The sequence below is a fragment of the Stegostoma tigrinum genome, chromosome 34, assembly GCF_030684315.1.
Source record: "Stegostoma tigrinum isolate sSteTig4 chromosome 34, sSteTig4.hap1, whole genome shotgun sequence".
Lineage (NCBI taxonomy): Eukaryota > Metazoa > Chordata > Chondrichthyes > Orectolobiformes > Stegostomatidae > Stegostoma > Stegostoma tigrinum.
In genome coordinates, this window is record NC_081387.1 from 4,405,404 (window position 1) to 4,426,664 (window position 21,261).

General features: G+C 44.5%; 1 protein-coding gene across 4 annotated transcripts; it reads left to right on the forward strand.

Annotated features, from left to right (window-relative positions):
- The first annotated feature begins 655 nt into the window (after positions 1 to 655).
- Positions 656 to 19,613, forward strand: LOC125446393 (zinc finger protein 239-like). 4 transcript variants are annotated; one of them, XM_059639699.1, is made up of 3 exons: positions 656 to 763; positions 1,478 to 1,528; positions 14,840 to 19,613. In XM_059639699.1, the coding sequence occupies exon 3, from the start codon at positions 15,264 to 15,266 to the stop codon at positions 15,978 to 15,980; it is 717 nt and encodes a 238-aa protein (XP_059495682.1). In that variant the 5' UTR covers positions 656 to 763; positions 1,478 to 1,528; positions 14,840 to 15,263; the 3' UTR covers positions 15,981 to 19,613. The 4 variants fall into 4 exon arrangements, with proteins under 4 accessions (XP_059495682.1, XP_048375898.1, XP_048375899.1 ...); XM_048519942.2 differs by lacking the exons at positions 656 to 763; positions 1,478 to 1,528 and adding exons at positions 13,736 to 13,757; positions 14,132 to 14,238; XM_048519941.2 differs by lacking the exons at positions 656 to 763; positions 1,478 to 1,528 and adding an exon at positions 13,695 to 13,757.
- The last annotated feature ends 1,648 nt before the right edge of the window (positions 19,614 to 21,261 follow it).

Below are 21,261 nucleotides of genomic sequence, written 5' to 3' on the forward strand. Positions count from 1 at the left end.
ACCCTCCCATCCCTGCCTTCTTCACCTGTCCGTCTTGTCTCCACCTATCTGCTCCACAATTCACCTTCTTTCATAGCCTCCCTCTCTCTATTTATTTGAGTCCCCTTCCCCCCCGGCAGCTGTGTTCATCCAGCCCTACAACTTGTTATCTCAGACTCAGACTTTTATATTTTCACTTCATAGCCTTGAGAAAACAGTCTGTCACCAGCTATAATAAACAAATGTAGAACGTAGCCACATAATCCATTTGGCCAAGGTGATGAAGTGAAGATGCGGGAGAAAGAGAGCACAGAGTTAGACAAGACCCTGAAGGTGGGAAATGGCTGCAGCAGGATTCCCTTTACCGCCACCAGGCGCGCACCTTCAATTCCAGCACCGCCCACGCGACAGCTGTTGGGCTCGCGCACTTTCAGATTTGAACTCCCGAACGTTGGACGTCAATTCACGTTGAGCGGGGTAGAACTGCAATTCCCATCAGGCGCCGCGGGCTGATTTCCCCACAGACTCCATACTGCCACCCCTCAGTGCGAAGGTGCGGGCTCTGCATGCAGCATGGGTAATGTAGTTCGGAGCGGGATGGTGATAGGTTTGGGTGAATTGAGCTGAGTCTCCGTGGAGGTTTTAAACGACCTCAGTGAAGGGGGAGCTTTCTGGGTTTGGGGCTGTAATTCAGTTAATGTTTGAGGAGATGGATTGTGTCTCCCTCCATCAAATACAGAAAGTCACTTCCATAGAAAAGCTCTCCCACATTTTCTCACCAAATGTGAGTTTTTACTGCAATGTCCAAGGTATTTCTGGAGATGTTGGGTTTTCACAAGATTTTGGGACAGAGCTGATAAATGTTGGCATCTTTTCTTCTATTAGAGAAATTACTGTCTCAATATAAAACATCTAAACATTAATTATAGGAATATTTCTGTGAGGAAGGAGTTGAAATTTTGGATTATTTTATGAAACCCGCTCTAATGGTCAGTGTGATGTGGAAGTTGTGGACACGGCTTTTATAGAGACATAGTCAGTGTCCAATGTCTATTGTCATCCTGAAACGTCAGCTTTTGTGCTCCTGAGATGCTGCTTGGCCTGCTGTGTTCATCCAGCCTCACATTGTATCATCTTGGATTCTCCAGCATCTGCAGTTCCCATTATCTCAGATAAATTACGTCTCCATGTTAGTGGCTCATTAAAAACCAACAATCTGTTGATGAGTTTTTACAGTCAGCGTGTCCTTTTGATTATCTTGGTAATTTCAGCAGCAAGGTGAGGGGTTCGAGCTGTGGGCTCGGAGCTGAATCCAAGGTTGGTTTGGTCTCCAGGTATGGAGCATGGCAGGAATGAATGCACCACAATCCTGGATTCTACATCTCGGACTTGTGGAGCGTACACACCTTCTTACTTAGCTCATGGATAACTACTGTTATGTATTATGCAGAGTCTGGTAATTTCAAAATTGGTAATTACTTTTGTGCTTTCTTTTTAGGTCAGTTTTTCATAATCAAGAAACATTTTCACGTTTGGAGTTTGTTGGATGGTGAGTCTTGTTAATCAAATCTAAAATGTTTCCTAGCACGAGCAAAACATTTGCTATTCTTTACTGATCTGAAACCTCAACTTACGGACTTGTCCATTAGAGACCTTGGTACAGAGGTGTTTTCTATTCTATAGTTCACCTCAATAATTCCCTCTGCATCGCTTGTGGTTTCACCCTGCCCATTCCTATTCTCAACACGTACCAAAAAATTAATCTTGTGATCTTCACAAATTCCCACTATCTCCTTCCCACTGAATCTTCCCCTCCCCCTTATTTCCTCTGAGCTCTGGTCAACTCAATGATTTCTTTTGACCCTCCATGACCCCGCCACGTGCACGAGAACATGTTCAAACAGATAACAAAGTGTAGAGCTGGATGAACACAGCAGGCCGAGCAGAAAAGCTGACGTTTTGGGCCTAGACCCTATAAGCGCCTGGAATCCCTGATTATCCGATTAGTGTTTTAGTTGAGTAACCAGTCAGGACAGCGAAAAGGAAGGCTGACGTTTCAGGCCTAGACCCATCTTCAGAAATGGCAGGGGGGAAGGGGACCTGAAACATCAACCTTCCAGCTCCTCTGATGCTGCTATGCCTGCTGTGTTCATCCAGCTCTACACCTTGTTATCTCAGATTCTCCAGCGTCTGCAGTTCCTACTACCCCAGGACAGTGAAAATAGATCCACTCTCAAATTGATTCAGGGAATGAAATTTCGTCATTACTTATTACAAAACCCAATCGCCGATTCAGAGAACACTGAGGAAAAAATCAGTCAAATCCTTCTCTCTTTTTTTTGGACTGCAATATAGTTTGAATAATCCAGAGCGTTCATTTTCAGAGCCCTCACGAGATGTTATAAAGTAATTGGACACTGTTTAAATGTTTTCCTGCATTTGAATATCATTGCATCGGAGTCCTTGTAACTGTAAATCAGCTTGTGAATTAATTTGTTCAATATTCTGTTCTCAACAATGTCTCTGAAGTAGAAATTGCTGTTAAATTTTTTTTGATCTTTGAAGACTTCATTGCAATTGTATCTCTTTTCTTGATTCAACAAGATAACAATGGTCCAGTCAGGCACAACACGCTGTGAAGCTGGATGAACACAGCAGGCCAAGCAGCATCAGAGGCGCAGGAAAGTTTGACGTTTTGTTTCGTCAAGACCCGAAACGTCAAACTTTCCTGCTCCTTTGATGCTGCTTGGCCTGCTGTGCTCATCCAGCTTCACACCGTGTTATCTCAGATTCTCCAGCATTGGTAGTTCCTGATATGTCTGGTACAGTCAGGCATTTTGTTTTGTCTTGTAGTCAACTTTAGTTGCATTTGGGAACCTTTGTGGATCTAGCAGTTCAGGTGTCTCTCATCCTGATTTGGGTGGAATAATAAATGGATGTTAAAATTGCGGTCCTAACTGGACTATTTATAAAGTCGTCTCAGTTCCAGTTCTTCTATTTTGTGGGACTTAGAGTTCTACAATTGAATATTTGAGAATGTCTTGATCTCTCCCACTTAATGGATGCTGCGCAGCAGTTAGTTACAGAAGTACAAATGCTGGCAGGAATTTCTGTATTGAGGACAGCTTACAACTCCTTATGAAGGAATTGAACGGAAATGGATTCGGAGGAATCCTGATAAATAGTAATTTATATCTCCGAGTTGAAAAAATAGTGTTTGTTCTTTACATATGCAGTCTGGTTAAAAACTGGATCAGTTTATCAAGGCAAGTTAAAGCAGTTCTTGTGAGACAAAGATACGAGCGGTGATTTTCAGCTTCAGTGATTCTGTGTCATGATAATTTAGAACTAATGCTGAATATGAATATTACCTCCAATGATTCTGTTATTCTTTGTAACATAAGAAACTAAATGTGAATAACATAATAACATCCAAAGGACGTTTATGAAAGCTCACTTATATATAAAAAAATCACACCCACAGTACATCAGTTTCTGCACTAAAGTTAAGTTGTAAAGTTGTACTGATTAGCATGATTCTATTAAGGTGTCATGCTTAAGTGTTCCTCAGAACGAGGCTTCTGGGACCTTTAAGTCACAGGTTACTTGCTGTAATATAGTAATAATATCAAGGACACATTTTCATACTGTCATACTGTATCTTTTTGAAGATATACTGGCATACTGCAGTGAAACATGACCATCCCCTTTTTTCCAAAGATAAGAAATTATCCCATAGAGATATACAAAGTTGCCCATAGTTATCTGTTGTTAATTTGACAATTATATAAACAAATAAAACAGAGTTTACAGGATGATAATCTGAACTTTAATGCTTTTGAGGGCTGACAACTAATTCTGATCATATTCCCAAGTTATGTGCTATTTTCTTTTGAGTGGTTTGCCAATTTGGATATCTTGCTTACTGGTTGCTATCACTCAACATGACTGCATAATCATCACTGCTGAAGTTTTCTTCCTCATTTTCTTCATATATAATTGGTGTGCTGTATATTGCTCAGAGCTGGCTTCTATTCCTTTACAATATAGCACCACGATAAGTAATGATCTTGAATGATTGGGGTGGTTGCATATTGTTGAAACGTTTGTTAGTATATAAGTATTTGTTTTTGCATTTTTAACTTATACTTTCAATACAATGTTCAGTTTTTTGGTCGTTGTGTATCTGATCATTGCCTATGTATGTCTTTCTGTCTCCGTTGTCCTCCATGAAGAATGTCCTGTGCCTTGAAATCCTTAGACAGTTGTTGCTGAACAAGGTTGTTTGCACTTGCTTTCTGAGTATATGTTGAGTTAAGTGAGTAATCCCTTCTTCATACTGAAATGAATATGGAAATTTCGCTCTGTTGCTTCACTATTAATAATCACTGATTTGATAGAATGTATTATCTGTTCTGCAAGACACTTTGTGCATAGTTAGTGAGTGTGGATGCAAGTTTGCCAGTGAATTGTGGCCCATCATGAAACACTATCTGTTCAGGAATATTTGACCTGACTTATTTCTTGTCGAGTGTATTTTGTTACAAAATACAGTGAAAAATGTTGTATAGTATCAACACTCTCCGGCACCATCTTAACACACAGGAAAACCCCAAAACATAGAATATAAAGGCAGAAAAATAAAGAAATAAAGAAATGTTCAACTTTACAGTCCTTCCTGTTAAATGGTCCATCATGGGCCACGGATCTGGTGGACAGGTCCAAGTCCCCTTTGTTGTGCTGCCGCCACTGGAATGAAAGCCACCACTCATGAGCGCCATCTTGCTTCCACCAAAGCCCTTGCCACTATGACACCTCCAATGGATGTCGCCAGTGCAGATGCCACTGATGCCGATGGGGACTACACTCGTCCAAACCCAACTGCGCCAGCAACACGAGACCGTTTCATGCCCATGTGGCTAATGCCGCCAGGTCTTGTGCAGGGCCCAAACTCACCACTACCACAACCGCCATGAATCATTTGCTAGGACTGCCTTGATGATGCAGAAGCCGTGGGGAACCCAAATACGCTTCTGATGCCGCTGCCATGGGTCTGCGTTGTTGGGCTTGCTTGAGTCTACGCTGCTAGGCCCGCTCACTGCTGCTGATTGTTTGGTGCCATTGTTGTGACTGAGCTCCTGAACAAGAGGTAAGTTCATAAAAAAGAAAAAAAAATTGAGAAAAGAGACCAAAGAAAAGGAACAAAGTGAAAAGCAGATGACCCCCAGGCTCAGAAGCCCTACCCCACTACCATCTTAGCAGAACACTGGAGAAACTGAAAACAGAAGTCATCATGTAAGTGCCAGTCACATTTATGGCTAATTTGTTGAACAGTGGGAAATTTGGAGAAATAATCCATCACAAGGATGTAATCTTCCCCATTCATTGTGGTTTGATTCTCTCAAATCATGATCAGACTGTGCATTCTGGTAGTTCACTCATTGCTGGATCATTGATATCTCGAAGAAAGATGACGTTAGGAAACCAAGATAAGCTTGCATATTGACATTGCCATGTGATTCTGCCAATGCATATTTATCAGCTGAACCAAGGCCCTTGTCAATTTGTGAATACGTTCTAAATTTGTTTTTTTGTGTCTAATTACAGACTGTGTTTTCTAAAGGCAATGGAGTAGAAGCACAAAAGTTTGATGTTCTCAGTTTGAAATATATCTCCCTCACTAGCTAAAGGGTCTAAACAGAGGACAGGACCAGTACCAGTTAAGGCTGAGGTCAGAAGTCAGATGGCACCACGTTATAGTCCAACAGGTTTACTTGAAATCACCAGCACTGCTCCTTCATATGGTGAAGTAAGAAAGAAGTACTCAAGCACAGAATTTATAATCAGAAAGATCAAAAAATCATCAAAAGGGTGTGAGTAGATTGTCAATAAGCTGAATAAAATATCTCTGCAGGTGATCAAGAGTGTCAGACAGTGTGGGTAAAGTGTTAACAGCTGAATAACAAGTTAAAGGATGACCTGTAGTCCAATAAAATGGGGTCAAGAGATAATTGCAAAACCTTAAAAATAAGGTAGTGCTGGAGACAAATGAAATGACTGGAGTAACATGACAGGTGTAAGAGTTGCATGCTGAGGGTCTAGCCAACGTAACAAGTAATCCAAAACTATACAAACTAATTAAGGTAGAGAGATCATAACAAATTATCAAGGTAATGGTGTCAAAACAGGACAGTAGGGAAGATCTTTACAGATAAACAACAGTATGGTGGGGTCACATGTAGTGTGACGTGAACCCAAGATCACAGTTGAGGCTGTCTTCGTGGGTACATAACTTGACTATCAGTTTCTGCTTGGTGATTCTGCACTGTTGTGTATCTCAAAAGTTGCCTTGGAGGACGCTTATCTGAAGATCAGAAGCTGAATGTCCTTGACTGCTGAAGTGTTCCCTGACTGGGAGGGAACATTCCTGTCTGGTTTTTATTGTGCAGTGTCCATTCATCTGTTGTTGTAGCAATGTTGTCCCCAATATACCATGCCTCGCGGGATCCTTGCCTGCAGCATATGAGGTAGACAACATTGGCCTAGTCACATGAGTCTCTGCCGTATGCATGGTAGGTGGTGCTTCCACATGTGATGGTTGTATCCACGTTGATGATCTGACTTGAATAGGTTGCCGATGCAGGCCTTTGTGGTGTTGTCCTGAAGGTTGGGTAGTTTGCTGTGGATGATGGTCTATTTAAAGTTTGGCAGTTGTTTGAAGGCAAGAAGTAGAGGCATAGGGCTGATCTTGGTGAGATGTTTGTCACTGATGACATGTTGAAATCTGCGAAGAACATGGCGTAGTCTCTCCACTCCAGGGAAGCACTGGAGGACAAAGGGTACTCTGTTGGCTGTGTCCTGTATCTATCTTCTGAGGACATTGTTGCAGTTTTTTGTTGTGGCATGTCAGAACTGGTGATCGTTCAGTTGACCATCATTTCCCGTTCTTATCAGGGCATCGTTCAAAATATTCAGTTAAGGTCGGTGATATAAAGTGCCCCACTAGCCCAGTTCTGATCGCTGGAAGAGAGAAGGGAGACCTCCAGGTGACTGAAGGCCGAGGTACAACAACAAATCTGTGACATAAAGAACAGACAGTGGGTGGAGAAAGACTGGAGGCCCAGTGAATGTTGACAACCATGATGTGCAAGGTTTCTTCTATGCAGTCGGGATCACTTACAGCCCAAACATCAAAGGCACATCCCACTGCCAGCCAAGAATGGACTTACAGTATCAAAGACAGAGAAGCTACTAAACAATGAGAGGATTTCTGATGAAGGGTCTAGGCCTGAAATGTCAGCTTTCCAACTCCTAAGATGCTGCTTGTCCTGCTGTGTTCATCCAGCTCCACACCTTGTTATCTCGGATTGTCCAACATCTGCAGTTCCTATTATGTCAAAGCCACTAAACAATGCTGGGGGGAGCACTTCAGAGATCTCCTCAACCTAGGGGTCTGTAGTTGATCTAAGCATTCTTGACCGCATCACACAGCATGCTACACGCCATGAGCTCAGCAACACCCCCGTGCTGCACAAAGTAGAGAAGGCCAGCCACCAGCTCAAGAACAACACAGCAACTGGACCAGATGGCACCCCAGCTGAGGCATTAAAGTGCAGAGTCAAAGAGATCCTCTGCAGCTACACCCCCTTGTCTGCTTTATCTTGAAGGAGGAGAGTATCTGGGACAGTTCTGAGATGCCACCGTTGTGAGCATTTTCAAAACAAAAGGGATAAGTCCAATTGTGGTAACTACAGGTAGTTCTCCTATAATGCAATAGTTGTGTTCTTGTTATGATGTCACGCTATAGAAAATCATGCTATAGGGAAATTGCTATACCTGTATAGCACAAAGTTCACGTTGTCCAAACACTGCCCGCTATTCATCAATCGCGTTACAGCCAATTCACATTAATAAAACACACATTATAGCAGAACTGCCTGTATATGGGAATCTCCCTGCTGTAGACCATTGGGAAAGTCATCATCAAGATTCTCCTCAAACATCTCCTCCCTATGGCTGAGGAACTACTCCTGGAACCATAGTGTGGCTTCTGGTCACAGAGGGGCACAACAGACATGATTTTCACCACACAACAGCTGCAGGAGAAATTCAGGGAAAAGAACTACCCCTGCATATGGCTGCCTTTTACCTTACAAACGCATTTGACACCATCAACCAGAAAGCAATATGGAGCTTCCTTCTCTACTTTAGCTGTACCATGAAGTTTGTCACCATCTTTCGCTCCGTGATGTTGTGGAAGTTGTAGTAATGAGAATGGCTCCACCACTGACCCATTCCCCATTCTGATTGGTGTCAATCAGGGCTGTGTCTTCACCCTGATACTGTTCTTGATCTACCTCACTGCAATGCTTCATTTCACTGCTGACAAGCTCCCTGCTGGAATGTAGCTCACCTACAGAACCAGCGGGAAATTATTAAATCTCCACCACCTTCAAGCCAAAACCAAAGTCACCCCAATCACTATCATTGAACAACAGTATGTGGTTGATGCTTGTATGTGTGCAAACTCGAAGGAAAAGCTCTCAACCATCATTAGCTCCTTTTACAGTGGCATGTGATAACATGTGTCTCACCCAAGACTAAGGTCCTGCATCAACATGACCTGGTATTGCGGAGCAAACTTCTGATCATGAATGTCCACGGGGAGGTCTTTGAGAAAACTGACCACTTCCAATACCTCAGAGTGTCCTGTTGATTAGAGCAGATATTGATGAAGAGAGCCACTTGCCAGTGAAGAAAAGACTGTTCAAAGATCAGACACCAAGGTCATGGTATACGGTGCTGTGATGGTTCCTGCTCTCCTATATAGCTCTGAGTCATAGACTGTCTACAGCAAGGTACCTTAAGGTGCTGGAGCAGCACCACTGCCTGCGCAATACTCTGTGAATCTGCTGTAAAACTGACGCAAATGATACTGGTTGGGGTGACTTTGGTTTTGGCCTGAAGGTGGTGGAGATTGAACAGTTTCCCGCTGATTCTGTAGGTCAGCTCCATTCCAGCAGGGAGCTTGTCAGCGGTGAAGTGAAGCATTGCAGTGAGGTAGATCAAGAACAGTATCAGGGCAAAGACACAGCCCTGCTTGACACCAGTCAGAATGGGGGTTGGTGGTTGACCCATTCTCATTACCACAACTTCCATGACATCAGGCAGCAGGCAAAAGATGGTGACAAACTTCATGATACAGCTAAAGTGGAGAAGGACACTCCATAATGCTTCTTGGTTGACGGTGTCAAATGTGTTTGTAAGGTCAAAGGCAGCCATATACAAGGGTATCCTTCCCAAAATCCACAAACCTGCCTGCCCTGGTCGACCCATCGTCTCAGCCTGCTCCTGCCCCACCGAACTCATCTCCACCTATCTGGACTCCATTTTCTCCCCTTTGGTCCAGGAACTCCCTACCTACGTCCGTGACACCACCCACGCCCTCCACCTCCTCCAGGACTTCCAATTCCCTGGCCCCCAACACCTCATATTCACCATGGACGTCCAGTCCCTATACACCTGTATTCCGCATGCAGATGGCCTCAAGGCCCTCTGCTTCTTCCTGTCCCGCAGGCCCGACCAGTCCCCCTCCACCGACACCCTCATCTGCCTAGCCGAACTCGTCCTCACCCTCAACAACTTCTCGTTCGATTCCTCCCACTTCCTACAGACTAAGGGGGTGGCCATGGGCCCCAGCTATGCCTGCCTCTTTGTAGGTTACGTGGAACAGTCCCTCTTCTGCACCTACACAGGCCCCAAACCCCACCTCTTCCTCCGTTACATTGATGACTGTATCGGCGCCACCTCTTGCTCCCCAGAGGAGCTCGAACAGTTCATCCACTTCACCAACACCTTCCACCCCAACCTTCAGTTCATCTGGGCCATCTCCAGCACATCCCTCACCTTCCTGGACCTCTCAGTCTCCATCTCAGGCAACCAGCTTGTAACTGATGTCCATTTCAAGCCCACCGACTCCCACAGCTACCTAGAATACACCTGCTCCCACCCACCCTCCTGCAAAAATTCCATCCCCTATTCCCAATTCCTCCGCCTCCGCCGCATCTGCTCCCACGATGAGGCATTCCACTCCCGCACATCCCAGATGTCCAAGTTCTTTAAGGACCGCAACTTTCCCCCCACAGTGGTCGAGAACGCCCTTGACCGCGTCTCCCGCATTTCCCGCAACACATCCCTCACACCCCGCCCCCGCCACAACCGCCCAAAGAGGATCCCCCTCGTTCTCACACACCACCCCACCAACCTCCGGGTACAACGCATCATCCTCCGACACTTCTGCCATCTACAATCCGACCCCACCACCCAAGACATTTTTCCATCCCCACCCCTGTCTGCTTTCCGGAGAGACCACTCTCTCCGTGACTCCCTTGTTCGCTCCACACTGCCCTCCAACCCCACCACACCCGGCATCTTCCCCTGCAACCGCAGGAAATGCTACACTTGCCCCCACACCTCCTCCCTCACCCCTATCCCAGGCCCCAAGATTACTTTCCACATTAAACAGAGGTTCAACTGCACATCTGCCAATGTGGTATACTGCATCCACTGTACCCAGTGTGGCTTCCTCGACTTTGGGGAAATCAAGCGGAGGCTTGGGGACCGCTTTGCAGAACACCTCTGCTCGGTTCGCAATAAACAACTGCACCTCCCAGTCGCAAACCATTTCCACTCCCCCTCTCATTCTTTAGATGACATGTCCATCATGGGCCTCCTGCAGTGCCACAATGATGCCACCCAAAGGTTGCAGGAACAGCAACTCATATTCCGCTTGGGAACCCTGCAGCCCAATGGTATCAATGTGGACTTCACCAGCTACAAAATCTCCCCTTCCCCCACCGCATCCCAAAACCAGCCCATTTCGTCCCCTCCCCCCACTGCACCACACAACCAGCCCAGCTCTTCCCCTCCACCCACTGCATCCCAAAACCAGTCCAACCTGTCTCTGCCTCCCTAACCGGTCCTTCCTCTCACCCATCCCTTCCTCCCACCCCAAGCCGCACCTCCATCTCCTACCTACTAACCTCATCCCACCTCCTTGACCTGTCCGTCTTCCCTGGACTGACCTATCCCCTCCCTACCTCCCCATCTATACTCTCCTCTCCACCTATCTTCTTTTCTCTCCATCTTTGGTCCGCCTCCCCCTCTCTCCCTATTTATTCCAGAACCCTCACCCCATCCCCCTCTCTGATGAAGGGTCTAGGCCCGAAACGTCAGCTTTTGTGCTCCTGAGATGCTGCTTGGCCTGCTGTGTTCATCCAGCCTCACATTTTATTATCTTGGAATCTCCAGCATCTGCAGTTCCCATTATCTCTGTAGTTTCAGGAGCCTCCTTGACCTGTCCATCTTCTGTCCCACAGATCCACTCCTCCCACCTCACTGACCAATCCCCACCACTGCCTACCTGCACTCACCTATCGCCATCCCACCTACCTCCCCCAGCCCCACCTCCCTATTTATTTCAGAGTCCCCTTCCCCTCCCCCATTTCTGAAGAAGAATCCTGACCAGAAACGTCAGCTTTCCTGGTTTGCTGTATTCCTCCAGCTCCTCACTGTGTTATCTCCTTCAATTACATGCTGTTTATTTTCCACATTTGCTGCTGCTAAGCTCATTGAGTCTAATTTCACTGAACTTCTCAGCAGCAAATACAGAAGTGCCCTGTATTTGGTGTAGTAGAGAGTTGTGCAAACATCCCTACATTTGTTCACCCTCAGGCCTGGGCACTGGGAATGGTGACAAGTCTGTTGAGCCAGATTAAGCTGCAGCGAAGAACAGGATGCTTGCTAGGTAGTTGGTCAGTCAGGGACGAGGTAGTAGGCAGAGCCAGGAGCAAAGCGGCAGCACGCTGCCAGAGGTCTGGGGTCACATGTAGGCTATATAATTGATTCTCAACTCTTCTGTGAGCAATGTAAGGATGGGCAATAAAATGTCAGCCTAGCCAGTGACATCCATATCCTATGAGAAAATAAAGAACTCTTAAAAATCTGGACCTCTCATGTTTCCTCCCAATCTCACTCTGTTACCCCCTCCATCCTTTCCACATTGTTTCTCTCTGTGTCACAGCTGGAGACTCAGGGCCTTCTGTTGGTTCTTTTATTCTGTGTGATTTACAGAGTTCTACAATTGAACATTTGAGGATTACCTTTTCACTCCCACTTCATTGGTGCTGCATAAGAGTTAGCTAAAGAAATACAAATATGTGCGGGAATTTCAGTTGTTTGTAATGATGTCAGGAGCTGTATTCATGACAGTTTTACAACGTCAACTACAAGAGTTGAACAGAAATGAATTTGCAGAGATCTTCATAAGTAGCTGTTTATGTTGATGAATCTAAGGGTTGGTGAATCTGTAAACAGCCAAAACAATCTAGTTGCAAACTGTAGCAATTCATTAATTAATCAGGACTGCTTAAAGCAGTTCTAAAAAAGCAATGGTGTTAGCAGTCACTTGGAACTTCAACTGTGTCATTGAAGGTGGGTGTTTGTGCTGTCACCAATATATCTGTAGCCTCAACTCAGTCCCCATCAAACTGATTAAATGGAAAAGCACTCGACCATGTCTCCCGCATTTCCCGCAACTCATTGCTCACACCCCGTCCCTGCAATAAACCCCCACGTCCTCACATACCACCCCACCAACCTCCAGATCCAACGCATCATCCTCTGATACTTCTGCCATCTACAATCCGACCCCACGACCAAAGACATTTTTCCGTCCCCACCCTTATCTGCTTTCCGGAGGGACCACTCTCTCCGTGACTTCCTTCTCAGCTCCACACTCCCCTCCAACCCCACCACACCTGGGACTTTTCCCTGCAACCGCAGGAAGTGCTACTCCTGCCCCCACACCTCCTCCCTCACCCCATCCCAGGCCCCAAGAAAACTTTCCACATCAAGCAGAGGTTCACTTGCACATCTGCCAATGTGGTATACTGCATCCGCTGTACCCATTGTGGTCTCCTCTACATTGGGCAACCCAAGTGGAGGCTTGGGGACTGCTTTGCAGAACACCTACGCTTGGTTCGCAATAAACAGCTGCACCTCACAGTCGCAAACCATTTCGACTCCCCCTCCTATTCCTCAGATTACATCTCCATCCTGGGCCTCCTGCAGTGCCACAACGATGCCACCCGAAGGTTGCAGGAATAGCAACTCATATTCCGCTTGGGAATCCTGCAGCCCACTGGTATCAATGTGGATTTCACAAGCTTCAAAATCTCCCCTTCCACCCCCTGCATCCCAAAACCCACCCAGCTCGTCCTCGCCTCCCTAACCTGTTCATCCTCTCACCTATCCCCTCCTTCACCTCAAGCCGCACCCCCATTTCCTACCTACAAACCTCATCCCACCCCCTTGACCTGTCCATCCTCCCTGGACTGACCTATCCCCTCCCTATCTCCGCACCTACACTCACCTTTACTGGCTCCATCCCTGCCTCTTTGACCTGTCTGTCTCCTCTCCACCTATCTTCTCCTCTATCCATCTTCGATCCGCCTCCCCCTCTCTTCCCTATTTATTTCAGAACCCTCTTCCCCTCCCCCATTTCTGATGAAGGGTCTAGGCCCGAAACACCAGCCTTCCTCGTCCTCAGATGCTGCTTGGCTGCTGTATTCATCCAACTCGACACCTTGCTGCAGAAATATTTGGATTGGCTGTGAGAGACGTCAATCAGTGAGCCCACCCACTCTGCCCATTCTCTCCTCTTCCTCTTCCATAGCTGGTTCACTTCCTATAGGGACTGAAAACCAAGTGAGGAGATGGTGAGTGAAGGAGCAGCTTTTATACAAATTGTATCCCATAATATCCACACCAGTCTTCAGGCAGTCTGACTGTCCTGTGGGTAATCAGGGGTGGAAATTTCCCTTATGCTGTGTGAGAAGATCCAGCTGAGAGAGCTGTTTACTCGGTGCTTTGTGCTGAACTGTTTGACTGGAGCTGTGTGTTGGATATTGAGTGTGTTTATTGGAAACATTTCCCTCCTGATTTCCAGGCTGAGTTTTGTTGATGTCTCATTCCTGAATATGAGAAGGTGAGGCGCAGAATGTCTGAAGATTGTTAGTGGTTTCTTGTTCAGTTGTGTGTGTATATATATGTCGGAACCTGTTTATTATCCCGTGGACTTTAATTTTTACAGTTCCTCTGAGAGAATGTTGCCCTTTTCGGGGAGTAGAAATGAGGGACTGCTCCTGCTTTCAAAGATTGAGGAGTTTTTTTCAAACTATGTGGTGCATACCAATATGAGTAAGCAATTTTGTTCTTAGAGCGTGTTCTACTATTCAGTAAGATCACACTGCGCGTAACTCCATATTCCTGCACTTTTCCAAAAGCCTGGGCTTGGATTTGATAATTTTATCCAGTATTGTGGCTGGTAGCTAAATTTACGATGTGCAGTCTGAGTGAGTGCAGTATTGCTAATTTCCCAGGATAAAACAGAACCTTTTAATCAGCTGCACTGAAGCAGTACTTTCCTCAACTTCTAGCAGTTCTTGTCCAGTGCGCTTTCCACAAATATTTTTGAAAAACAAGGGAGACATTTCAAAGCCTCCACTGAATTAATATTTCTCATCGGTCCAGTGCTCCTGCTGGAAACAGGCCCTGTGACATTCAAGTGAGGAAAAAGAAAGATCTTGGATCTGATTCCACCCAAACCTCCACCACCACTATCTATCCGCCCCTCCCACACCCATCGCACACACACACACACACACACACACACACACACACACACACGGACAGCGGACAGGCACTCACTGTGCAACAGTGTTTAAATGAGGAGTCAGCTCCTTCAGCAAAGGAGGGGAGGGAGGTATAGGAACTCATGTTTCCTTTTCCTGTTTTGCAGAAGGATTGCACCATACACCAGAGAATACAGAGAGGACAGACACTGCAAGTAGATCCTGATCATCACCCAAGGAACAACTGCACAACTGTGGGAATACATCCAGTCCCTTTGCAGCATTGCTGAACACTGAGAAAGTGGGAATTGGTTTGGGTCACAGGGGTTTGACATATCACAAGAACTGGTCAGTGGTATGGAGCATTCCATCAGAACCAACCTTTTCAAGGGTTCAGCTGTGAGTGATCAGTCAGGCTGAGACTGGGAAAAAGTGTGAATGGGCTCACATGTGGTGAGAGCTTCAATCATTTATTGAACCTCGTGAACCATGATTCATCTCTGTAGGTGAGAGGCTGTTCATGTGTGTGGTGGGCTGTACAGGCTCATAAGACCTTATAGCACAAAGTGCAGTTAACACAAAGCCAGTTCAATGGACGATAAACCATTCAAGTGTGAGGTATGCAACAAATCATTCTCATGCTCATCTCACTTCCTCGTACACCAACGCACTCACACGGGTGAGAAACCATTTACCTGTGATGTTTGTGACAAATCATTCTCGCAGTCAGTGACCCTCCGTGTTCACCAACGTATTCACACTGGGGAGAAGCCATTCAGATGTGAGGTATGTGACAAAGCCTTCACACAGTTATCGAGCCTCCTAGTCCATCAAACCATCCACACGGGGGAGAAACCCTTCAAATGTGAGATTTGTGATAAAGCTTTTCCAACATCAACAAGGCTTCTGGAACACCAGAGCATCCATACAGGGGAGAAACCCTTCAGGTGCCAGGTGTGTAACAAATCATTCTCGCGCTCCTCTCACTTCCGAACACATCAACGCATTCACACTGGGGTGAAACCATTCAAGTGTGAAGTCTGCAAAAAATCATTCTCTCAGTCATCGACCCTACGTGAACACCAACGCCTTCACACTGGGGAGAAGCCCTTCAAATGTGAGGTGTGTAATAAGGGATTTGCTCAGCTGCCAGGCCTGGTGAGTCACCGCCGCGTTCACACAGGGGAGAAGAAAATATTCACGTGTGAAGTGTGTAATAAGGAGTTTGAACAGTTGTGGGGAATGTTGGATCACCGTCGCATTCACACAGTCAGTAATGCTCCCGAGAAACTGACACACTCACGTTGAGGAAAAGTTGTGAGGTCTGTGATGAAGGCTTCACAAGAAAGACACCCTTTCTGATATACCAGCTGTTTCATTCAGATGAGAAATCATTGACTTGGGAGATGTGTGACTGAGTCTTCACTCTTAGCAACACTCATGAATCATCAATGTATTCTTACAGGCAAGAAGCTGTTTTAGTGTGAATTTCTTAACAAGGGCTTTGCACAGTCTCATCAGGCCTGATGTATTATCGGCATACTGACATTGAAGATAAGCTATTCAGCTAAAGTGTGTAACAAATCCTTGACAAGCTCATTGGAGCTTCCTGGCTATGAGAAAATCAACATGGTGAGAAACCATCCAAGTTGAATTTTAAGATAAAGTCCTCCTGAAGTTTTCAACCATCATAAGATACCAAAGGACCCCCACTGGAGAAAAAAAAACATTCACGTGCAAGAGTATGACAAGGCAGTCACAAAGTCAGTGTGCTTCCTGGTCCATGAATGCACACGCATGGGGAAAAACCCTATCGGTGTCAGTTCCACAATAAAGTCTTCACACAGTTGTTAGACCTACTGGAATATCAGTGAACCCACACAAGATGCTTTTCTGCTGTGATGTGTACCAGGACTTTTACCCTACTCCCATAGACTGATGAAGAAGCTTGCCAGCATCCAAAGCAAAGTAGCTGCATGATTGCGGCCATGTGCTCAAACATTCTTTGCCTCTACCATCTACCTGCAACGGCAGTGTGTACCATCTATAGGATGCACTGGACAGGTTCACCAAGGTTCCTTCGACAGCACCTTTCAAACCCACGACCACTATCATCTAGAAGGACATTGAAACATTACCACCTGCAGTTTCCCCTGTGAGTTATGGGAAGGCATTAGCGTAGTTGTCACTGGACTAGTGACCCAATCCTCAGGCTAATGTCCTGGGACCAGGGTTTGAATCCTAACATGGCAGATGGTGAAATTCAAATTCAGTAAAAATCTGGAGTTTAAAGTGGCAGTGATTGTTGTAAAAACCAACCAGTTTACTAATTTCATTGAGGGAAGCAACCTACCTTCCTAACCAGTCTGTCTGGCATACACATGATTGACACACAATCACACAGTGGCTGGTTCTTAACTGTCTTCTGGGCAATTAGACATAAGCAATAAATGCCAGTCACACTTTCCCATCAAAGAATAAAAGTAAACCTCCAAAGCCAGTCACCATCTTGACTTGGAAATATATCTCTGGGTCAAAATCCTGCAATTTCCTTCCGAATGGCATTGTGAGGATACATTTACCATCTGGACTGCAGTGTTCAAGAAAGCACCATCACCTTCTCAGTTCATGATAGGCAGTAGATGCTGGTTCAGCCAATGAATGAACAGAAAAAGACCCTTCTTGTTATAGTTAGTTTCTGTTATTTTATGACTTCTCGTGAAGATACAAGGAAATTTTATAGTTTCATCCTTGCCAATTTGTATAGAATAGAGGAACGTATGTTGTCGTGTCCTCATTGTCTCAGTTTTGTTTAATTGGTCTAACTCATTGAGTCAAATTACTGATTTTTATTTTAAAGACCATTTGTTAGGTGATGTTTTTGCTCTCTCTGGTTGTGGGTGGTTGGAATGTGTTATTCACTTTGAAAGCAAGGTTGCATGTAAACTTAAACTTTGTAAAATTAACACAGAAGATCACAACGTACTATTACAAAGTAGGTAGCAGCTAAAAACTGTGTTTATAAAGTATGTGCATCGTAAGCAGTCTATAAAAGTCAGATATTCTTATACTTTCAGTTTTGAGGTATAAAAGCTTTAAAAGAATTATATAGTTGCAAACTTAACTAATACTAAGAATCCATTTAGCCAGTTATTATTGTTTCTCTTCTGCACTGTGATATAAAACGAAGGTAATAAAGAATAGAGCTATACTTTTCTTGTATAAATCCCTTCTAAATTTGGCTGCCAGTTCCTCTGTTCATAACACCAGGTTGTGGATAAGGGTTGTAATGACATGTCAGCTTTCCCATTAACCTTGAAGATTGCAAATTCTCACAATGTGGCTCTGTAAAATAGAAGTAAGTTAAACAGAGACCTGTCAGCATTTGATCAGTAATTAATTCATGAATATATTACTTATATGCTGTTTAAAACTCCATGGTGTATTTCGCTGTCAGTTGAAGCTCCAAAGTGTCACTTGATATTGAAGAACTAAAGCTTTGTGCTCAACTATAGTTTATTATTAATTTAGTTAATTAATATACTGATTAAAACTAAACTAAATTAAACTAATCATGAACCATCAATTTTGCTGCACTTTGGCTAAGAAGGCAATTAGATACTCAGTTGAAAAAGGGGCTTCAGCCACTGATTTTCCAGCACAAGCACCCGACCGGCGGGAGGAGGAGGAGGAGGAGCCATTAGTAATGGAGGCACTTCAGTTATCCTGTGAAACTCTGGTCTATGGAGGAGGAGAATCAGCTAGGAGTCCCATTTCTCATCAGTGAGCCCAGCTGGGAAATCAGTGGGAGGGCGGGATATGTCTTGGCAGTCTCTGTCTCCATTGTCTCACAACATTCACTGTCTGGCTGTCCACATGCTGAATGGCCACTCAAACAGAGCACTAGATGCTGATCGATGTCTAGACTGTCCTGTAGGTTAGTACCTTGAGGATTGGAGGGATTATCAGAGAACAACAGCTTGTATTTCCAGAGTATCTTTAATATAGTAAAACATTCCAAAGTGTTTAATTAAGATGTAACCAGACAAAATTTAACACCAGCTGGAGATCACAGCAGGTCAGACAGCATCCATGGAGAGAGATCAAGCTAACGTTTCAAGTCTAGATGATTCTAGTCTAGATGAAGGTTGTTTTCAGTACATCTTCCAGCATCTGCAGTAATTTGCTCCTACGAGTTAACACAGAGACAGACAAGGAGATTTTAGGAGGGGATGTACAAAAATGTAGTCAACATGGTGAGATTTAAGGGGAATCCTGAAGGTGAAGAGATTTAAGATGCCAAAAGGTTTGCAGAATGCATTCTACAGATTTGTTTACATCCAAGAAGTATTTGCCACAAGTACTTTTAACACAGAAGTGCTATTTGGAAGAGATTTGTGAGACTTGCATTAAAGATTTTATTGATGTCTTTAACCCTCACCAGATAGCAGAGGAAACACGTCGGGGTGGATCCTTTTCAATATGACATATGAAACTGAGTCTTCACAGACCTTGGACCACTTTTCAATTTTCTATCCACGGCATATTCTTTCTTTTCAGATAATCAATTCCTTTTTGAATGCCTCATTGACCTTGCTTCATTCACACTCTTACCATACACTATGAGAAAAGACTTCCCCATTTCTCTGTTTCTTCTTTTACCAATCCCCTCCAGTCTGTGCCCTCTGGTTCTCCAGGACCACTATCTGATAATGTTGAGTGAAGGGGCGAAGTCTCTACAGACCTGAGCTCCCTCAGCCCATCAATATGTTGATGTAATAATGTTGCGATACATTCACCATACACTGTTCCAAGATTCATTTCATGTTGTGGGAAAGATCTTGAGTCATTTTCAAAGGCTTTGTTATTTTAATTGATTCAAAGTTAGGTTTATGTTGAGCATTTTTTGTCTGTTTTATCAATGATCTGTATACATTTGTAACTCACAATAAACTCACTTAAACTTCAATCTAAATTGATTTGTCAGCATGATGTGTTCCTTTAAAATTTTGGCAAAGATCTGTAGCTCGGGTTGTGCATGAGTTGTTGACTTGCTCGCTGAGCAAGCATGTTCTCGTTTCATGCTAGGTGGACCCTATATACAAACCCATACAGATCAAAACCAGAAATGACACTACTCACCATAACAGACCAAACAGTATAAATTCCAAGCAAAGTGGAATAACATTGCTTCATCTGAGGCTCCACTGATGATGTCACTTAGCATGATTATGAAATGTTTCAACAAGAAAAAGCCAGCTTGGTGAGCAAGTCAACAACCTCATGATGTGTTCCTATTCACTGCAACAGTAGGAATATTGGTCAATGTCACTGTTGGTTGTGTTACTTCCTTCACCAATGGGTTTATACTTTTCATTTGTTGTTTAGGATATCATTTCTCTAAGGAAGACGAATGACTTATTTCTATCTCAAATTTCTCAATGTCCGAATATGAACAGGGTGGCTCAGTGGTTCAATGATTAGCACTGCTGCCTCACAGCGCCAGGGACCCAGGTTTCATTCCACCCTTGGGCGACTCTGTGTGTGGAGTTTGCACGTTTGCATAATCTAATTATTACCTCTTGATATTCAAAATGTCTTCATTGTTATTGAATCTGCCCCATGTCTGTGTGGGTTTCCTCTGGGTGCTCCAGTTTCCTGCCACAGTCCAAAGATGTGCAGGCTAGGTGGATTGGCCATGCTAAATTGCCCAATTGTTCAGGAACGTATCGACTAGGTGTGTCAAAGGGGGGATGGGTCAGGGTGGGATGCTCTGAGGGTTAGTGTGGACTTGTTGAGCCGAAGGGCCTGTTTCCACACTGGAGAGATTCTATGTAAAGCATACTAGTGCTAATAAAGATTGTTTTGAAGTGTAGTCTTGTGAATCTCTCATATTGTAACTCATACACACTCACAAACAGCAATGTGTCAGCGTTAATGCTTGGGAATGGGACTTGAACCCAGAACCATTGAGTCAGAAATGAGAACACTAGCTAAGTCACAACTGGCTTATAGGAAGATGGTTGTGATTATTGGAGGTCAGCTATCTCAGTTCCAGGACATCTCTGTGGGAGTTCCTTGAGGTAGTGTCCTCGGCCCAAACAGCTTCTTCATCAATGACCTTTCTTCCATCATCAGGTCAGAAATTGGAGATTTTTGCTGATGATGATTCCACAACATTCAGCACCGTTTTGCAACTCCTCAGATACTGATGTAACGACACTCATACATGTCACATCAAAGCAAAACATGGACAATATCCAGGCTTAGGGTGAGAAGTGCCATGTAACTTTGTTCCACACAGTAATGACCATCTCCAATATGAGACAATCTAATTATTACCTCTTGATATTCAAAATGTCTTCATCGTTATTGAATCTGCCACTGTCGACTCCTGGGATTACTGCTGACCCGAAACTGAACTGGACAAGACATATAAATACTGTGGCTACAAAAGCAGGTCAGTAGTTTGGAGACACTTTGGTGAGAGTGAGGTCAACTAACGTTTTTTTCCTCTTGTTGGTTCCCTTGCCACTTGCCACAAGTCCAATCTAGCAATAACATATTTTAGGACTCAACCAACTCACTC